Source organism: Nylanderia fulva, unplaced genomic scaffold (genome assembly GCF_048542155.1).
Source record: "Nylanderia fulva isolate GAGA-0341 unplaced genomic scaffold, ASM4854215v1 Scaffold4, whole genome shotgun sequence".
NCBI classification, from domain to species: domain Eukaryota; kingdom Metazoa; phylum Arthropoda; class Insecta; order Hymenoptera; family Formicidae; genus Nylanderia; species Nylanderia fulva.
Genome location: NW_028190476.1, coordinates 5,942,800 through 5,961,559, shown reverse-complemented (window position 1 = coordinate 5,961,559; position 18,760 = coordinate 5,942,800). Strand labels below are relative to the sequence as shown.

At 36.2% G+C, this 18,760-nt stretch overlaps 2 protein-coding genes across 4 annotated transcripts in view; one reads left to right on the top strand and one right to left on the bottom strand.

The window, feature by feature from the left end:
• The window catches only part of LOC114937766 (growth factor receptor-bound protein 14), a 295,927-nt gene that overhangs the window by 53,606 nt on the left and 223,561 nt on the right, over nt 1-18,760 (top strand). The window contains exon 2 of one of the 2 annotated variants that reach the window (XM_029311373.2): nt 6,752-7,011. In XM_029311373.2, coding sequence (XP_029167206.1) covers nt 6,762-7,011 — 250 coding nt within the window. In that variant the 5' untranslated portion in view covers nt 6,752-6,761. Of the gene's footprint in view, nt 1-6,751; nt 7,012-7,990; nt 8,182-18,760 lie in introns of those variants that run through there. The other variant, XM_085486113.1, reaches the window with a different exon arrangement.
• LOC114937764 (protein-lysine N-methyltransferase SMYD4) overlaps nt 1-18,760 on the bottom strand; it is a 140,025-nt gene that overhangs the window by 119,114 nt on the left and 2,151 nt on the right. For both annotated transcript variants that reach the window (XM_029311369.2, XM_085486112.1), the window contains exons 2-3: nt 12,107-12,464; nt 11,986-12,029 (exon numbers count right to left, since the gene is read on the bottom strand). In XM_029311369.2, the coding sequence (XP_029167202.1) occupies nt 11,986-12,003 (18 nt within the window). In that variant the 5' untranslated portion in view covers nt 12,004-12,029; nt 12,107-12,464. The remainder of the gene's footprint in view (nt 1-11,985; nt 12,030-12,106; nt 12,465-18,760) is intronic.

Here is an 18,760-nt window from a genome sequence, read left to right as displayed (position 1 = left end):
CGCAATCTCGGGGATCCAAGTGTTTGCGCGTATGACCATTTGTCACCTTACTTCGAACGGTCTTTTTTACACGAGTGTTTCACCGGGGGATTTCCGTAATAATGGAGGAAGAGAGGAGACACCGACGCATCGCCGCGAATAAAGGATTCGAGCTCTGGATAAGAGATGGCAACTTGAAAAAGAAAGAGGAGGAGAAAAAAGGGCGGTCGAGGTGAATTTCCCCGAGGCTACAACCAACCTCCGCTTGAACGTTACCGGGCGAAATTGGCTTCGTAAAGTCGATCGCCGCGGAATGTTCATACAGGTTGCGCGTTCGTGTATCGCCGGCGAGAGAGTTTCCACCGCCGAATTTATAATCCCCGCATGCGAGAGCTTTCAAACGTGACGGTCGACAGTAGCGGCAATATGTGTGCGCGGGGACGAATTCTTTGTGAGGATTACATCGTGCGCGAAAAAAGCTGCGCTGATAAAGTCTTTCATCGGTCCGATTTCCGTCCTTATTACATCCGTGAATCATTTCGCCGATTATACGGTCGACTGGAAATTCAGAAATTGTATAATCAATATACGACAAATTGCAAATCCAGATTTTAAGATGAAAGGGTGAACGATAAAGTTGATATCTTCGTCGATTTTATACGTAATATAGAGAACAATATTTTACAGATAAAAATCCTTAAGGTTATATAATAATTAATAAAAATCTTTTCTCTATGGTAAAAGTCGATCAATCTGGCAATCATTTATTGTAGATAATTAGTTAAAATACAACGTTTCGGCTGTCATTGCAGCCCTTTTCAGATACGGAGAATTTTAGTGGGATTTATGATCGTGTTCTTGACGCTATTTAAATTATTTTTATTTTTACCTATTTATTTATTTATTTATTTGACTTTGTTATGAGGTTTTAGATTGCGAAAGACACATTAGTTTTGTCTCGATTTTTTAACGCGTAGTGACTAAGATTCTTGCTAACTGTTAATATCGTTTTATTTCTTGCTTACTTCTGTCAATTTTACATTGTTCATTAAAACAATGATGAATGTTGTCGGAGGTATGCAGTGAATTTCATTTACTGTATTAATTTATTTTGCATTTACTTTTGATATGTAACAACTTTTTTTTTGTTTATGAATTTATAATTAATTGTCGCGATGAAATGTATTAAAATTATAATTATTTTTATGTAACTTTTTATAGATTTACTTGAAAAGGGCTGCAATGACAGCCGAAACGTTGTATTTTAACTAATTATCTACAATAAATGATTGCCAGATTGGTCGACTTTTACCATTGAAGAAAGATTTTTAACAATATTTTATCTATGTATACAAAAATATAGAATCGGTTGAAAATTGTTTCATTTTCGTCGACCTTGCAGATTTCGATTTCTTTTTTGCGCGACGAGAGAAAAACACATTTTTCAAAAATATTTCAAATATTTTTCAAATATACTTTTATAAGATATCCGATATAGCTCTGTTATTTTCAACGCAGACACATGTCGCGCGCGTCACATTAGTCATCTGAGATATGTTATATTTTTAATCTTCCAAGGAAAAAAACTTGCGAAAGATAAGATCGATGATCGGGACAGATTGCGAGTGCATTTATCATCGCGCAGAAAAATAGGTGGCGACAGGCCGAGCCCATCAATGCGGTTTTGCGTTAAGAATCGCAGGGAATCGATCATCACGTCGGTGGGTGCCGCGGGCAAAAACATGGATAAAAGCGCGACATTATATGTTTTTCCTTTACGTTCCTTATCGTTCCCCTTTTGTTATCCGGTCGCGCAAAACTAATTAAACTTACAATCACAATTTTCTAAAATGATATCGATAAGATTGGATTTCGCCGGAAAATATTTCTCTTGCAATTTCCAATAAAAAAAAAAGTACGCTTGCATCCATTATCGAGCGTTCGATAGATCGTCGAAAACAAACACCGACTCGAAAGCAAAATATTGTCGTAATTTTATCGCGCGCGCGCGCAGCAGCTCGTGTAAATGAACGTGAAATACGTGTGCGCGTAATTTACCTTCGCCTTCTCGCCGGTAAATGTCGATAAACGATGCGAGGTACATATCTCGCGAAAGTATCCGCTTTGCGTAATTCTTGATTTCCGGAACGGCGTTATCGTAAAGTCGAGAGTGCTACCGCTCGTTCTTTCTCTTTCTTTGTCTTTCACCGTCCGAGTCATCTCGAAGAAACTTTCGGTCAGTTTTAACTTCGAACCTATAAGTCCTATTCGTCGGGCAGTAAACGAAAACTCGAACAGGTTGCCCAAGAGTTTTTCAATCTTCTCTTCATTTGTTCGAATTTATCGTTTGCTGTTAGGTATATATGAATTACTCCGAAAATAATTTATGTAATAAATAAACAGAACTCAAAATTGTATTCAAGAAATTTTAAAAAATTCTTTACTTGTCAAAATGTAACAGAAAGAAACAAAGGTCTTTCTCAGAAAAATAGCGATTTAAATGTAAAAAAATGAAAAAGAGACGCGTATTCTGCTTGTGTTTTATGTCGTTGCATGTCTTGCGATAAAGACGATCTGTCAAATTTTTGATTACCGAAAAATCGAAATTATCGTAGGAACATTTTTGCGATATCGAACGTCGACGGATCATCCTATCTTTTTTTTGTTGTTGAAATAAAAGGCAGGAAAAGGCCGAAGGTGTATACGTCCCTCAATGTCGCCGGCGTCAAGCGAGCTCGCGTCAACGTACGTAAACGCCGTAGCATGGAAGAGACATTAGGAGAGAAAATTCAGAGAAGAATTTTTCGACGATGCTCTTACGGAAATTAAAGTTTTGACAGGTGGCATGATAACGGCGAAATAAACTCACTTCGCCAATTCAATAAGAACTAAATAATATATATCGCTTTCTCAAAAAAATTCAAAGATAATGCATATAATGAAAAGTATAATTACACAAGGACAATTCTCTTAGAATTTACCCTGAAAATCATGATAATCGTGGGATGATATACACTGAAAAAAAATTATTTAATTATTCAAATAAATATTTATTTCGATACTCTTTTATATGCATCATTTATTTAAAACTAATAATATAGATATTGATTTGTCGTGAGAAATATTTATTTGATATAAAAATCCTTTTTGCAAAACAGATAAATATTTATTTGTTTCAAATAAATGTGTAAATGGAACTATATTTAAATAAATATTTATTTGAATTCAATAGTTTTTTTTCAGTACAAAAAAAATATTAATATGTACATAGTAAAATTCATTGAACATATTTTATATATTATTGTGGTAGATATCAATATTTTTATTGCGATAAATATTAATCAGAGAAACTCTTCTAAAATTAATCGTATAAAAAAATCTATGTCTACAAAGTTTATATCTTATATAAAATTCTTCCAATACCACATTGTCCCACGATTACCATAATTTTCAGGATAAATTCTAAGAGAAATTTCCGTCTGTGTATACATGTGTGTATGTGTTAAAACAATCGCGACAGAAAATCGCGCAAGATACTAATCAAAGATTAAAGTAAATGCAAACAATCGATTTTATTCATTGCGAAATTGGTGACACCTGTTTTGAGAAAACATACAGTGACATCCGTATATCGATTTCGCGGTATCAACTTTTTCCTCTGCGTTTCCTGCGTTTCTACCAACTTATTCGAACTTTGTTCCGGAGGAGATATCGGTTTTTGGAGGACGGGGTGGCGCTAGGATAAACCGGAGATACTATTCTTGTAACTGGCAATCTCGGGGAAACTTCTGGCTAGTATGAAACTCGTTTCTCCGCTTGTATTACGACCACTTGTCCTTTTTGACATCTCGGCCCCGTTCGGGACCTCGATGGTCCATACGACCGGACGACAAGTTCGTTAGATATTATCGTAAGCAATATCATCGTTCCTTAATGCATGAAAAAGCGATATCGTGTTTGTCGCAAAGTTCTCAATTTTCATAGCTCCAGATACGGACGATCAATGGTCAAATTGATCGAATATACAAGTCAAATAATATATATGTATTAAAATGGTGATTTTAAAATATCTGCATATTTCTCGAAGCTACCTCTTTCATTCGATTAGTTCACTAATTGTCAGGCGTTGTGTGGTAAAATGTAAAATTACGGCCAATTACGTATATCGGAAAATTTTCTGGAGCGTATAACTTTAGATATTGCAGCCGTGAATTAAAAAATTATGAAGTCACGCGTTTGCTCGAAGTCGTTTTAAAAGCGAGTCATGAAATCATCTTATTATCACTATTATTCCATATCAACGTTGATATCGGATTTACTTAATCAGAGTAGATCGATCGATGCGAGCATCGTAAATTTTCGTCTCTCCCTCTCTCTCTCTCTCTCTCTCTATCGATTCAAATTGTGTCCCAATGAAGAATAGGTTTCCAACAAGCGCGGCGATAATAGCCATAAAGTTAGGTATGCCGGCGCGCAGGCGAATATTTACGAGTTCTGGCACAGCTGATCGCACATACCGAGATTCGCGGATCCCAAAATATTCCGCTAAGTGAAACAGAGTTCTCTCTCGCAAGTTACGAAAAATTTTCAACATATAATTTATCTTATAGGTTGAATATTTGTTTCAGTACACGGAGAGAATTTTCTCTTAGAATTTGCCCTGAAAATCACGGTATTAGAAGAATTTGATAAAAGTTTCTTTAATTAATATTTACCACAATAAAAAATATTAATATGTACGTAGTAAATTTTATTATGTACAGGGTAAAATTAATAGATATTATTTTTTATTATGACAAATATTAATCAGAGACTTTTATAAAATGCTTCCAATACCACACACTGTCTCATGATCACCATGATTTTCAGGGTAAAAATTCCGAAAGAAAATTCTCCTAGTGTACACATATTTTTTCAGTATATCGCAGCATTGATTTGTTCGTGAAAAATAATGTCATTCCTATAACACGATCCGGCTAATAATCGACATATCGATATATCACATATAATATTTACCACAATAAAAAATATTAATATGTACATAGTAAATTTTATTATGTACAGGGTAAAATTAATAGATATTATTTTTTATTATGACAAATATTAATCAGAGACTTTTATAAAATTCTTCCAATACCACACACTGTCTCATAATCACCATGATTTTCAGGGTAAAAATTCCGAAAGAAAATTCTCTCAGTGTACATATATTTTTTCAGTATATCGCAGCATTGATTTGTTCGTGAAAAATAATGTCATTCCTATAACACGATCCGGCTAATAATCGACATATCGATATATCACATATAATATTTATCACAATAAAAAATATTAATATGTACATAGTAAATTTTATTATGTACAGGGTAAAATTAATAGATATTATTTTTTATTATGACAAATATTAATCAGAGACTTTTATAAAATTCTTCCAATACCACACACTCTCATAATCACCATGATTTTCAGGGTAAAAATTTCGAAAGAAAATTCTCCTAGTGTACACATATTTTTTCAGTATATCGCAGCATTGATTTGTTCGTGAAAAATAATATAATTCCTGTAACACGATCCGGCTAATAATCGACATATCGATATATCGCTATCGAATTTTTCCAAGTCGACTATGTCAGAGGTCGATCTCATCTTCGCGCTCATCTCTCGAATTAACAAGGATCGATGCTCTTAAGCGAAAGCGGACAAAGGTAACCCGCGGACCGAATCCCTGTGATCGTGTGTGAACGACAGGTGTAAGGAGGAGAATCGCGGACATCGCGCGCAGGCGAGCTAACAAATTGCATTCTCGCGTTAAAAGGACCGAGAGAGGGACCCTTGCCGGAATTATTGAGCCCGACGCGTCGGATCGATACCTCCTTTCCTTCGTCGTCGTCGTGGTGCGGATGACGAAAACCCTGTGCTGCCCTTTGTTAGGAGCCCGCTTGGGGTCCACTCTCCTTCGGGAAGGCGACGCGCGTCTTCGGGCCAAATAACGTCCTTGTCTGCAGCCGCGCGCGCGCGCTTTTCGCCGCCTTTGATAAAACAGTGCTCTCGGAGCCGCTCGGGCGAGGAGACGCCTTGTACCGTAAATGCGTATACCGTGAACCGATAACCGGCTGCCGTCGATTGATTACGCGCCGATAGTAAACTCTGTCATCGTCGGCCGGGTCAAAGGGTTATCGCGCGATATCTATCATCTTCGCGCGCGGATTCCGGCCGCGTAATATCGGCGTTTTTTTTTTTTTCGCGCTACCCCGCGATAACCCGCTTTGTACGTGCCGCAATCTGGGTTATCGCGCGCTAAATGCGCCGGGTAAATGATAACGCGTCCGGGATATGTGTGCCCGCGAAGCGGACGTTCGTCTCTATCATCATCTTATATGTACTTTCGCATGAATTGCATTAACTTCCAAGTGCTATCTCGTTCGTGTACTTATCAACAACTCGTTTCAGCTAAATGCTTCATCGAAATGCCGAAGAGCAGTATACCTCGGAATCTCCTCAGCGCGGAGGCTTCCTCGCGGATTTGACAGCGATAAACTCGCATCGATCATTTATCACGACTTCGCGGCGTTATCTCGACGTATCTCGCGACGCTCTGCTTAATTTATTAACGTTATCAATCTATATCGTATTCCTCGAGCATTTTTCACGCGGAGTGAACATTTCAATGCGTCGATTAGCAAAAATATATCTACAACGCGCGGTGTTATCGTTATACTCGCCTTTGTAATGCGATTGTTGTAACCGTAGCCGAACCATCGTCTGATTACAGTGCCGTCGGTATGGCAGGAGACTCAGCTGATGCTTCCTTGCTAACGAGCGCCATCGAAGAAGACTCCACGGAGAGCCCAAATGTAGAATGTCCGGAGCGATCGGAGATCCATCCCCGTTATGAACACCCCATCCAGGATAATGCTCCGAGGAAGCGCAGGAACGAAACTCGAAACGCCGCGCTATTCTCGGACTTTGACGACATTATCGATTACATCGATTGTTGCAGTTTGACTCAGATCTGGTTGTCGAGGATTTGCAGTAAGTTTGACATCGCGCATTTCATGTCTCAAGCAAACACCCTATATATACACACCCTTGTCCGTATAATACGATTAATCGATGTGGGGAATGATAATAACGGTAGCGACGATAATAATAATGGTAGGAAGGAACAAAAGTTGAATTTTTTTACCGCTAAATGTGACTTTAATCGCGACATGTCAATGTATTTGCTTCTAAAAAAAAAATCTTCTCAGCTTTGAACGATCGTAAAACGCGTCGACTCGCGTATAAGAGACGGAGACTTACGTGATTCTCAACGCGAAATCGATTTTTCACGTATCGAATTGCTCCAACTTTGATATTTCGCGTCGCGCTTGTCGAAGAACGAACCGACCGCGTTCATTTGATCGCGGACATTTCGCACGCGAGATAGTTTAACGAATAATCACATTTCCGATAATTATGATGACATGACGTCAGGATCGATATCGAGACGTTACACTTAATTATCGTCGATACTCGATAAACTCGTGTGGTCGAAACACATCGCAGCTTTGACGAGCAAGTCTGATAAGTTCTGTTTTTGATGCTATTGTAATGATAAGCTCCTGTTTTGAGTTTATCTCTGACTTTATATATAAATTCTGCTTGTAAGCAACGCGGAAAGCATCTATCGGATTCATTCACACTCGCGACGGATGTTCTTCCGAATGTATATCTGTAACTAATTAATGTTTACTAATCAATGTTTCTTACATGTCGAACGTTGTTGTGATCAAGGCTCGTGTCTTTTACTAACCCACTCTTTCTTCGATATTATGCCATTTATACATATGTTTGCAGTGTAGCTTTGGATATATGAATATATTGTCCATCTAAGGTAAGATGCATTCTCTCTCTATGCGAATTCCCTCCTTTCGTACATATATATCTGCATTTAGATTATATATACTTGATATTTTTTTTATACAACTTTAAACTTCTGCTTACGCAATTTTCAAATTAATAAATAACTAAATACAAGAAATGTTAATTTTCTAATGCAATAACGTTAGCAAATTCTCATACTTTTCCGCTTTGGCACTACGCAATTTAACGGGCTTCCACGTGACAAGTTAACTCCGCCATTCACGAAAACGTAATGGGACGATCGTATAGTTGTTGAATGGTGATATTTAATCTTTGCTTAAATCAACGAAAAAACTGGTAAGTTAGGCTCACTGATACGTGTGCTTGTATATATGTAATATCTGTTGTTCCAATGGTTAAGTTTTAGAATTTTATAGATTCGAGTTATTAGTGGATTTGTTGCACGAGCGGATTATATATTTTTTTTTCATTTTTATACGTATATCCTGCACGATATCGTAGCGATAAGAATGCGCCTTTCCTCTTTTATATTTACCTTTTTTATCTAAAAAAAAGCAACTCTATATCTTTTTTATATTATCTATACGATATGTATATATTTTTGAAAGCTTTTATTCAGAGAAAAACGAATTTTTAAATCATCTAAAATAAGTATATCAAATTTTCCATATTTTTAATCAATTTTTTTATCTATAATATTTTTCTCTCATATACTTATTATACACATTACAAAAAATTTTATAGTTTATATAAAAAAAAATATTTTTTGTAAAGTTCGTAGTAACTTATATCCTATTTATATATATAAATACTTTTGCATATTATAAATATATGTTTTTTTTATACAACTATTAATAATCTCGTGTATGAAATATTAAATATTTAATATTAAACTCTTCATATTTTTTTTATATGTACATATATATCGAGTTATTTGAGCATGTGGCTTCCGTGAATACTCAGTGATTTAGATTCTGACATTATCGTATTTAAAATTGCAAGTTATTTGTAGAATGTTATATATAAAGACGAGGATGTAATAAAGGCACTAGAAGTCAGATTGATAAGATAAAAATTCTGAAGTATTAATGAGCACTTTGTGATGCAATAAACGCATTAAAAAGACGTTTGACATATTTATCATTCTGATAGATCACAAATCACGCATGTCATCGAAGTTTATATCAATCCACCGAAAAATGAAGTTGCAAGGAGGTTGAAAGTTTTTATTCTTCGATCGTATCTTTATCGTTATTTGTACCTTTATCAGAGGTTGTCACTGTCATCTTTCACAATCACAAATATCGTGATGATTGCAGCACGCACTGTTAGGGCACATATCGATAAAAAACTGTACCATGGTATTTAATCACATTGTTTTCGAGAACGACTCGAGATTAATTCAACGATTTGGAATTTGATTCAATAATAATTTCAAGTATTTACGTCTATATTGAGGTTTGCACGTAGGACACGATTTAGAGAACTCGCATGGAGAAAGCGCGTGAAAGACGCGATGAAAGACTATTTGTTTAATACACACGACGGCATCGTTAAACGCCTCGAGCGATTTAGAGCGAGTGGAGAAAAGAATGTCAAAAGGAGGGAAAAAAATCGAGCGGATCAACAAGCCCGAGTAGTGCGAGGTAAACGTACTTTGGGTTTGTTTACTGCGCAGTTTGAGAGTGCGGACGCGACAGGAAAGACGAGGAAGAGCGGACGAGAGTGTGAACGACCGTGAAAAAAAAAAAAAAAAAAAAAAAACGCTGGCGTTTTACAGTTAACGCTAGCAAATCTTTCGAATGGGCTAAACGTTATGGTGTATTATTTGATGCGCAAATAAAATTTGTCGCGCGACGCAGCTGAATTTTCAAACTGCACGAGTGCAAAGAGTGGGGAAATGGCCTTTATATTAATAACAATTAAGTGACAGTGAATAACTTTAGATTTTCTTGATGAATATATATAAAAAATATATAATTATATTTTATGTAAAAGATATATAATTATATTTTGTAAAAAATATATCATTATATTTTTTTATATAAAACAATAAAAAAATATATTTTACATATAAAAATTATCATTTTTTGCTGATAATTTAATTTGTTCATTGAATATTTAGTTGACACGTTTTCTTTATCGATATAGTTATCCTTGAGTCGTAAATGCAAAGTATATACAATTTTATACATATACGATATCGTCTGTGCGAAATTTTCTATGCTGATCGAAATCTATTGCTTTTTTCATGCGTCATGCGTTGACACACTTTGCGACGTATTTAACTCATCACCATTCTAATCGAATAGAAACTTCAACCGTAGAATTCGGCACGAAAGGTTACAGGCCGTGTGAGTTCATCATCGCGATCTATCACTAGATACGGGTAGGATCAAGGTCGCATGGGACTGTTGCGCTAATGAACGCGCAAACAAAGGCGAAAGACGAAATGGAGGAAGAGGACAGTCATTCACATGCGATTACTCGGAACGACATAAATTATTGCGCGTTAATTATGCACCGGCGTATAAAGATATTGGATACGGTTCGCAATTGCTTCTCAATTTTCTCTTCGAATAAGAACGTTCTCTTTTAACGGGACATTTGCACATTTTTTGCACATATACATCTTACGCTGGCGATTATTCGCTAATTTGAGAGTGTGATTAAGATCCATTCTCGCGCATATGGCGCTTCTATTTATCGCACACAATGATTCGCGAAGAGTGAGATAATCGCAAAAATACTTTTGTTCGACGAACGAATAATGGCATGCCATTATTACCTGCGTGTGTTTATTATTATCTTCGCCAGCGCGGTTACAACTTTCCACGTTCTCATGTTACACTTGAAGGTCGCGAATCCCGCTGTACCATCGCGTAAGCGGTGCACGACGACAAAGGAAAGGTGAACGAGAAATCGTGACGGCAACACAATGTCGAAGAGGTGCAGCCGTCGTTTTGCGGAGGCAATTTCGTTCGGGCTAATCGGTACCACACCAACTACATCCGACTTTCGCCCTTATACAAGGTGTTGAATTCCCGTTGGTTCGAGTGTAGTGAATTAACACTAATTGTACTCGTCTCTCAAAAGAAATGAGGCAAAAAAGCACTAATTAAAAAACTGTCGGCACATTGGATTTAATCAGACGGAAATATTACCGCTCAAATTTAAAAAAATATTGCGTTTGACTAAATTATAATAATAAGAGAAATAATGATGTAATGTCTATTGTTATCGAAGAAAAAAATATTGAACAAGAACGTATAGATGTAGAATGGAAGAAATATAATTTGAAAAATTATTTGACAAAAAATTATTTTATTTAATTATTAAAAAAAAATTATTTTTGACGAAAAATATCATATTGTTGAAATATGACTGTTTTCAAACACCCTGTATAATACGGCCGTCCAAGAGGCACGCAGCCAATATTGGTGCCGAGTGGTTCATACGCGAGAGACCAGTCTCCCTCGGAGATCCCCGATGGAACTCATCTCATTAGATTTTACGGCCCTTTACTTTTGCGGCGGACTTTTTTTTATCACACCGCCGTCTCGTAGCATTAATCATAAATTCATCTCCCGCGAGCCTGCCTTTCGTTCTGCTGTCTTCTCTAGTTGTCTCTTCCTTTTATTTGGCCCTTCGACTTTATTTGTTACATCCCTACGTCATTCGTCAAATGCAAAACTCACGGAAACGCGAGAAGCGGACAGATACAAGAATCTTTGTATTTAAGAATAATTATTTAATTTCTCATCTCTAATGTAACAATAAATAATCGACAACTGCAAGAGTGATTTTGTCATATGTAAAAACAAATATTTTAATAATGATCTACTTGTAAACATTTTAGAATTAATATTTGTCAGTGTCATAAACACGTTAGGTTCACAACACACGAGGGTTCAATTAAAACTCGGCGTGATTTATATTTACGATATGACAGAAATGCAAGTGTATGCGAAGCTGGCGTCTCATTTCGCGCGGACGAATAAAATTATAAAACTATCAAGACCTCTAAAATAATTGAAAATAAAGGCAGAACTCTTAATTATTTATAAGTTTTCATAAATAAAACGCCAGATTCATACACTCCCACTATGAAGAAATGTTATAAAATAATTTCTCACTCACCGATAGGTGCAATAGCATCAGAGTTGTATACACAGCACATTGATCTGGAAACAAAAAATATTCCAATTATGTATATACATATGTAGGTGTGTATGTGTACATATATTTTTATTTTGCATACCTCACAGTTGCTCCGGTGTTGCCCGATGCCTCCTAGGCCTCTTCCTCCTCTCTTGGCCGTAGCACTCACGGCACTCGCGAAAACATGAATAATTACGATCACCCGATACTTTACACGGCACTCCCGACGCCCGATATTTTACACGGCACTCCCGACGACCGACACTTTACACGACACTCCCGACGCCCGATACTTCACACGGCACTCCCGATGTTTGATATTTTAGACGGCACTCCCAACGCTCGATGCTTTACACGGCACTCCCGACGCGACGCGTGAATCGCACGCGTATTTCGCGTACATTGCATAATGAGAAAAAACGATTTTCGCACTCAAACTTGCGCAGCTTATCAGCTACCTGTGATAACAAATAAAATACATATATATATTAATTTATTATTTTTTTTACAACATACATTATATAAATATGTAAGTTAGAATTAGAGAGGGACATGGACATTTTCGTTTAATGGCCAGAACTATTTGTTGTCAAGAACTCTAGAACTATTGAAAATAAACTTTTGATTATTTATAAGTGTCTACGCAAATTAGACGCCAGTTTCACACACACATGATATGCAAAGCGCAAAAGCACATGGTGGTCAGGGGAGAAGGTATTATTATTAGAAATATCGATATCAGATACCAGGATGGTAATAAACAGCGTTAAGCATCGCACGATGTTCAGCGGTTTGTGGTTATCAAACGATACGATAGGAAGATCATCGATCATCGTTGTTCCTACCGCGCAACAAGTGAAAATATCAGGGGTCGCGAACTTTTACGAACTTCTTTCTTATTGCGAAAGCTCTCGCCTACAGCGAGTTTCATTCGGAACACCTGGCGTCTCTCATTTCCTGCCGTACAATCGCTTTTTTTATGATTGCCACCGCGACGATTATTGCGAAACGGGGATAAAGTTGATAACGTCGGCACGATAACTTTTATCGCGCGATAATGAAACGTGCTTTCGTACGGAGAATAATTGGACGCGAAGCTTTACTTATGAAATATATACGAGCACATATGTTGTATATGTATAATGTTGAACAAGATGTATTCGAATTCGTAATCGTTTGAATTTGAAGCATACGTGATCGCGAGAGTCATCGATATTTCGGTTTTATTGAACTAAAATTTTCTCTGTAATTTTATCCGTGTATTCGTTGCTACGATTATCTCGCGATAGCGTCTGATCTGTAATACATATTTCAAAAACTATATATTAATTTCATAATTACATTTTTTTCGTATTGAAATTTATTAAGGAAAAAGTGTAAAATTGAAATTTAAAAATATTTCTGACCCATACGTTTTTGCGTATTTATTTATACGCATGACATGAAATTCGAAATACACGTGTCGAGGATCTTTGCAGTTTTGTTTTGAAATTTATGTAGCTCTGACATAATGACGAATCTACAGTTATATTTCAATAAATAATCATTTCCATATATTTTATTGTCGATACTGTAATATTAATTCTAATATTATTTCAAGCTCTCCACATTCGAGAAAAGTATATATATACTTTTTATATATTATAAAAATATATATACTGATCCAATTTGAATAATCTCCTAAAAGTTTAAAAAAATCAAAACTTAATTTTCTTAATCGTAAGATTCTCACAAAAATTAGCATCAAGATAAAGTACAAAAAGTATCCCTGTTCCACAGTCGAATTTATCGATCACTTTTCCTTTTACGCGCTTTGCCTCCGTCGTCGTTATATAACAATAGAGCCGTTCTTTTTGTTCGGAGAAGTGTCAAATTATATTTGTGGTTAAGAGACGAAATTGTCGACTGACGTAACCGCGAACCGAAATTACACGGCGAATAGTTTTGCCATGCGCGTGTCATACCTACTCCAAGATATCTCGATCGTCCATTACGTCAGTCAGACGGCGCTCATTCGTCAGAATGTGTGTCATAAACGGCTTTCGTCTCCGGTGTTATTTCGTCGATACTTCCTTCGACGACGGTCGAGTGAACGGCCGCGAGTGCGTGTGCGCATATACACGAGAACGACTCTCATCACGTCCTACACTTTGATTGTCAGTCAGTCATATTCGGTTGTCTGTTAATGACGGCTCGGTGAGAGAGAGAGAGCTCGATTATCGCGCGATTCGTAATCTCTTCGGTGGAAATTAAGACGGGATAATTCTCCCTTGGTTTGGATTTGCGCGCGACTGACAACGGACTGAGCGAGTAAATTGCTCGAAGAAAACGAAGGACTTTTCGAGGTAGTTCGAATAATTTTCCTCGATTCGAATAATTTTCCTCTCCCTATGAAAGTATGATCCGCAACTTTCTTTAATCTCCACATTTCTTCACTAATATACGGAGCAAAGATTCCTCTTTTATATAAAGGTGAATGAACATGGTGGATTATTTTTAAATCGATTAAAAGTCATTTATTTTGGCGACTCACGATGGAATTTGTTACATATGAATAAAACATTTTAATCCTCTTTCAATTCCAAGTATATATTCACAAGCTTACACAATAAAATTTCAATTATTGAAAAATTTCATTTGCAAATATAAAAAAAAAGAAATAAATATTGAAAAATTTTAATAGATTATTCAGATCGAACTGGACCATTAAAAATGAATGTTTCCTCGTTTAATTTATAAGGCGGTTTTTAATTGCATTTTAATTCAAACATTAATTACGAGTTATCTATCGATTTAAAAAACAAGTTAATCGCAAATTGATCGTTAAATCGATGGAGAAAAGGAAATGCAGTGAAATTCCAGAGATACCAACGTCCATTCCATACAAAACAAAGAATAAAGATTTCAAGCAAGCGATAAGGCAAAAGCAAAAGACTCTGCGCGAATAATTCGAGCGAAACTTGTTTAGACAACCTTCCCATTCGCGGAGGTTAACGAAGTACTGTAAATGAATCCTGCGCCTCGTGTTATTACTAACGCCAGTTGTTATCACCGCGCTATTGACACAAGCGTGATGAAGTATACACTGTAAAAAAATGTGTAATATATTACACAAAAATATGCAAAATTACACACAATAATAAGTGTAAAATTACACGATAAATAATAGAAATTTTTACCTTTTCATTATTTATCATGTAATTTTACATTTATTATTTATGTAATTTTACATATTTTTTTTACAGTGTGCTACGTTTCCTCGATTTTTACGATATGCTCGTTATCTCTTAGAAGCCGATAGGGTTACATTTCTTCACGTATGTGTCTGAAACACGATCGATCGTCGTGATAGATTCGACTTTAACGAGATAAACGAGACTAAATGAAAAATTCGTGTACATAGATAAAGCGTCGTCTATGTACAGATTGCGACATATCCTAGATATACGAGGATTACTCTTACCTTCATGTCCTAAATTTTTCAATGGTACCTATAATTCTGACGTTAATTTATTGTTTTCTGAAAAATGGAAAAATCACGCGAATAGTTTCCGATGCAAAACTGACGCGTAAGTTTAATTATGCACAGAGATTTTATCAAAGGTGACGCAGAATTATACGTTTTCGTGATAATCCTGTATCAATGTCATGCTGAAAAATGCGCTAGTTGGCTTCGTTCATTATTTGCTCGCGCGACGCCGACTGGTTTGTGCAACAAATGACGTCGTTCTCCACGCATGGCATCGCGCATCGATTAATTAATTTCCACCACGTGTTTACCTTAATTGCGCGTGGCTAGACGCACGCGCGCCTGCGGTTTCCTGCTGATTAATGGCACGCCGTTAACGCGACATTTTTGCATGCAATTCTTCTGCATTCTCCGCGGTGCTGCATATTTCTCTTAACCTTCGGTCGTTGACCATTCATATCGGATGTTTCGCATTCTGCTCATTAACTTGCGGAGAATAATTTACGGGAAATTCGGTTTGTCACACATTTTGTGACAAACAAACGGTGACGATTTTAAAATTAATATTTACTTTTCTTAATAACAAAAAAATTTATTAAAGCAGCTCTAACTTATTAATGTAAAAATATTCAAGAATTATGATTAACGCATCCGCGCGCAAATAAATGGATTATATCACAGAAAAAAAGGAATTCTTGATTCAAGTATATTTTTATTCTTGAACGCTATTTGATTGATTTAAGCATAGAATGATCTTTGTAATCACAAATTTTCATTTGCCTTAATAATAAATAAGTTTGTGTGAAGTATATTTTATCCTTGAGATATATTTTTGTTTTAAAAATCGCATATGGTAAAAACAAACTTGGTCACATTTGAACTAAGAATTATTATATATACTTGAAAGTACCGCTTATATCTGATGCACACTTGTCACTTGTCCTTGCGATATTTATAAGTAAATTTCAGCTTCAACCAAGAATATTTTGCACTTTGTTTTAAGGATAAATTATCCTTTATCCAAAATTATTTATATTTGGCGCTACTATAAGAATAAAATATACTCGAATCAAGGCATATTTGCATTCTTTCAAGGATACTGTTTTTTCTGTGATGCAAAAACAAATTCTTACTAGCATTATTTTCCGATTCAAATGGCTGCATGCGAACTAACTTGATTCAGGCAGAACTGTGTATTGTTTCGCGATCCTGACAGACCCTAAAATTCGATCGGGATAGGGGTGAATAACCCCCGTTTGGGAGCGACTGTCGTGGCTTGAAAAGCGTCCCGGACCTTGCCCAACCAATCTCTCGTAGAGACACCAGACGCGAGGGAGAACACGCGAAAGAGAAAGGGAGGCAACGAGTATAATTGTCGTTGCGTGTCATTTAAAACGCGAGGGTGAATTGCATTTCAGTAACGTACGTAGAAACCGCATCTCGCGAAGCCCCGTCTGGACGTTACGTGCTCGTAACTGCGCTTAATTTAATTACCGAGAGTTTATAAAGGCTCCAGTTAACGCAATATCTTCGTAAAAGCATTTCTCTCGTGTCCAATTCCACGGCATGTCGCATTTTTTTATTTCCTGACATTTCTATCTGGACTGTCATTTTTTTTTTTTTTTTTTTTATATTTTCATGTACGAATTTCGACGTTGAAAAGAATAGGAAAAAAAAAGACAATCGCTTAAATACCTTAGTATCAATTTGGAAATTCGAGGAATCTTATCGGATTAAGCGTTGAGAGAGTATTTAAATTTGCGAGTAACAAAATTGTCTCTGATACTCTCAATTGATGCGTTCGCTCAATTAGCAACTAAATACGGGAAATTCGACGATATCCTGGAATTTCATTTAAGCGATGCGAATATCCTAGGCTTGCAGCATATTCGCGCAACGTTAATTCCGAGATAAACCGATGCAACTCTCATCCAATACTAATAAACGCGTTTCCTGTGTACGTGTGCGGGTGTGTACGTGAGCGCGGCTTAACAAATAATTCGGCTAAAGTCGACGTTCGTTGTGTTGTCCAGGCAACGTGCCGACCGGTCGATGCCTCTTCTGTTATCATCCTGTCTCTCTTTCTCCCTCTCTCGTTCATCCCCTCTCATTCATCCCTTTCCACGGCCCTTCCACCCTATACTATCTATCCCTTTCTCTCGCCTCCCTCATTGTCCTCGTTCATCTAGCCGACATCTGCAGGCGTGGCATTGTTAGTTGAGAATCGTATTCCTCCGAATCGATATCAAAGCGAGTTATCGATATTAACATTATTTATGAGCGCGATCTCACTTTCGTGTTAAGGAAGAATGATTGTTATTCTTTCGGTTGTTTTAGCATAAATTGAAAAATTAAAAATTAGTAATTGGCGATTTTATGTTTTGATAAATAATGATTTTTCAGGTCGCGCGATTTTTACTTATTTGGAAAATATATTTGGATCAGGGCGAGACATAGAACGTCTTATAATGTAGCACAAATGTCGAACATTTCTTCGCGGAATAGATTACATTCAAACTCGAGTAATATAAGTTCACCTCGTACGAACAGTTCTTGCTTTCCGCATTCATTAGCATAGTTAACGTGAAAGCCGTCGACCAACTAATTACTGTTATCATCCATCTTTTTTCGTCAAGGTCGCTTGAATCCTTGAATAATTACGCATGTGAGAATTTCTAACAGAAAGCTGAATGTCTTCTATAAGTTACATAAACCGAATAATAATTCAAGATATTAAAATAAATTATGTCGAAAGAATAATTAATCAAAGTTGATATTATAATATTATTTATCATTAAAGACTATTGCTAATAAACTTAATATCAACATGGTATGGTAGTGAAAGAATTTTTATAAGAATTTTTCTGATTAATATTTACCACAATAAAAAATATTAATATGTATATAGTGAAATTAATCGAACATATTTTGTATCTTATTGTGGTAGATGTTGATTAATATTTTTTTATTACAATAAATATATTAATCGGAGAAACTTATAAAATTCTTGCAGTACCATATTGTCCCATATTGTCATGATTACCATGATTTTCAGGATAAAGTCTAAGAACAAATTCTCCCTACCACCTGCAGATAGTTCGACATTGAACGAGACGCATATACAGGGTGTTATAAAAGTACCGGAACGGCAGAATAACTCGAAAAATATGAGTCCTAGAAAAAATACTAAGTACTGGGTTTTTATGATTTTTTCCCGGCTATCTGATGGTGACCTTAGCCAGGAAAAAATCATAAAAACCCAGTACTTAGTATTTTTTCTAGGAC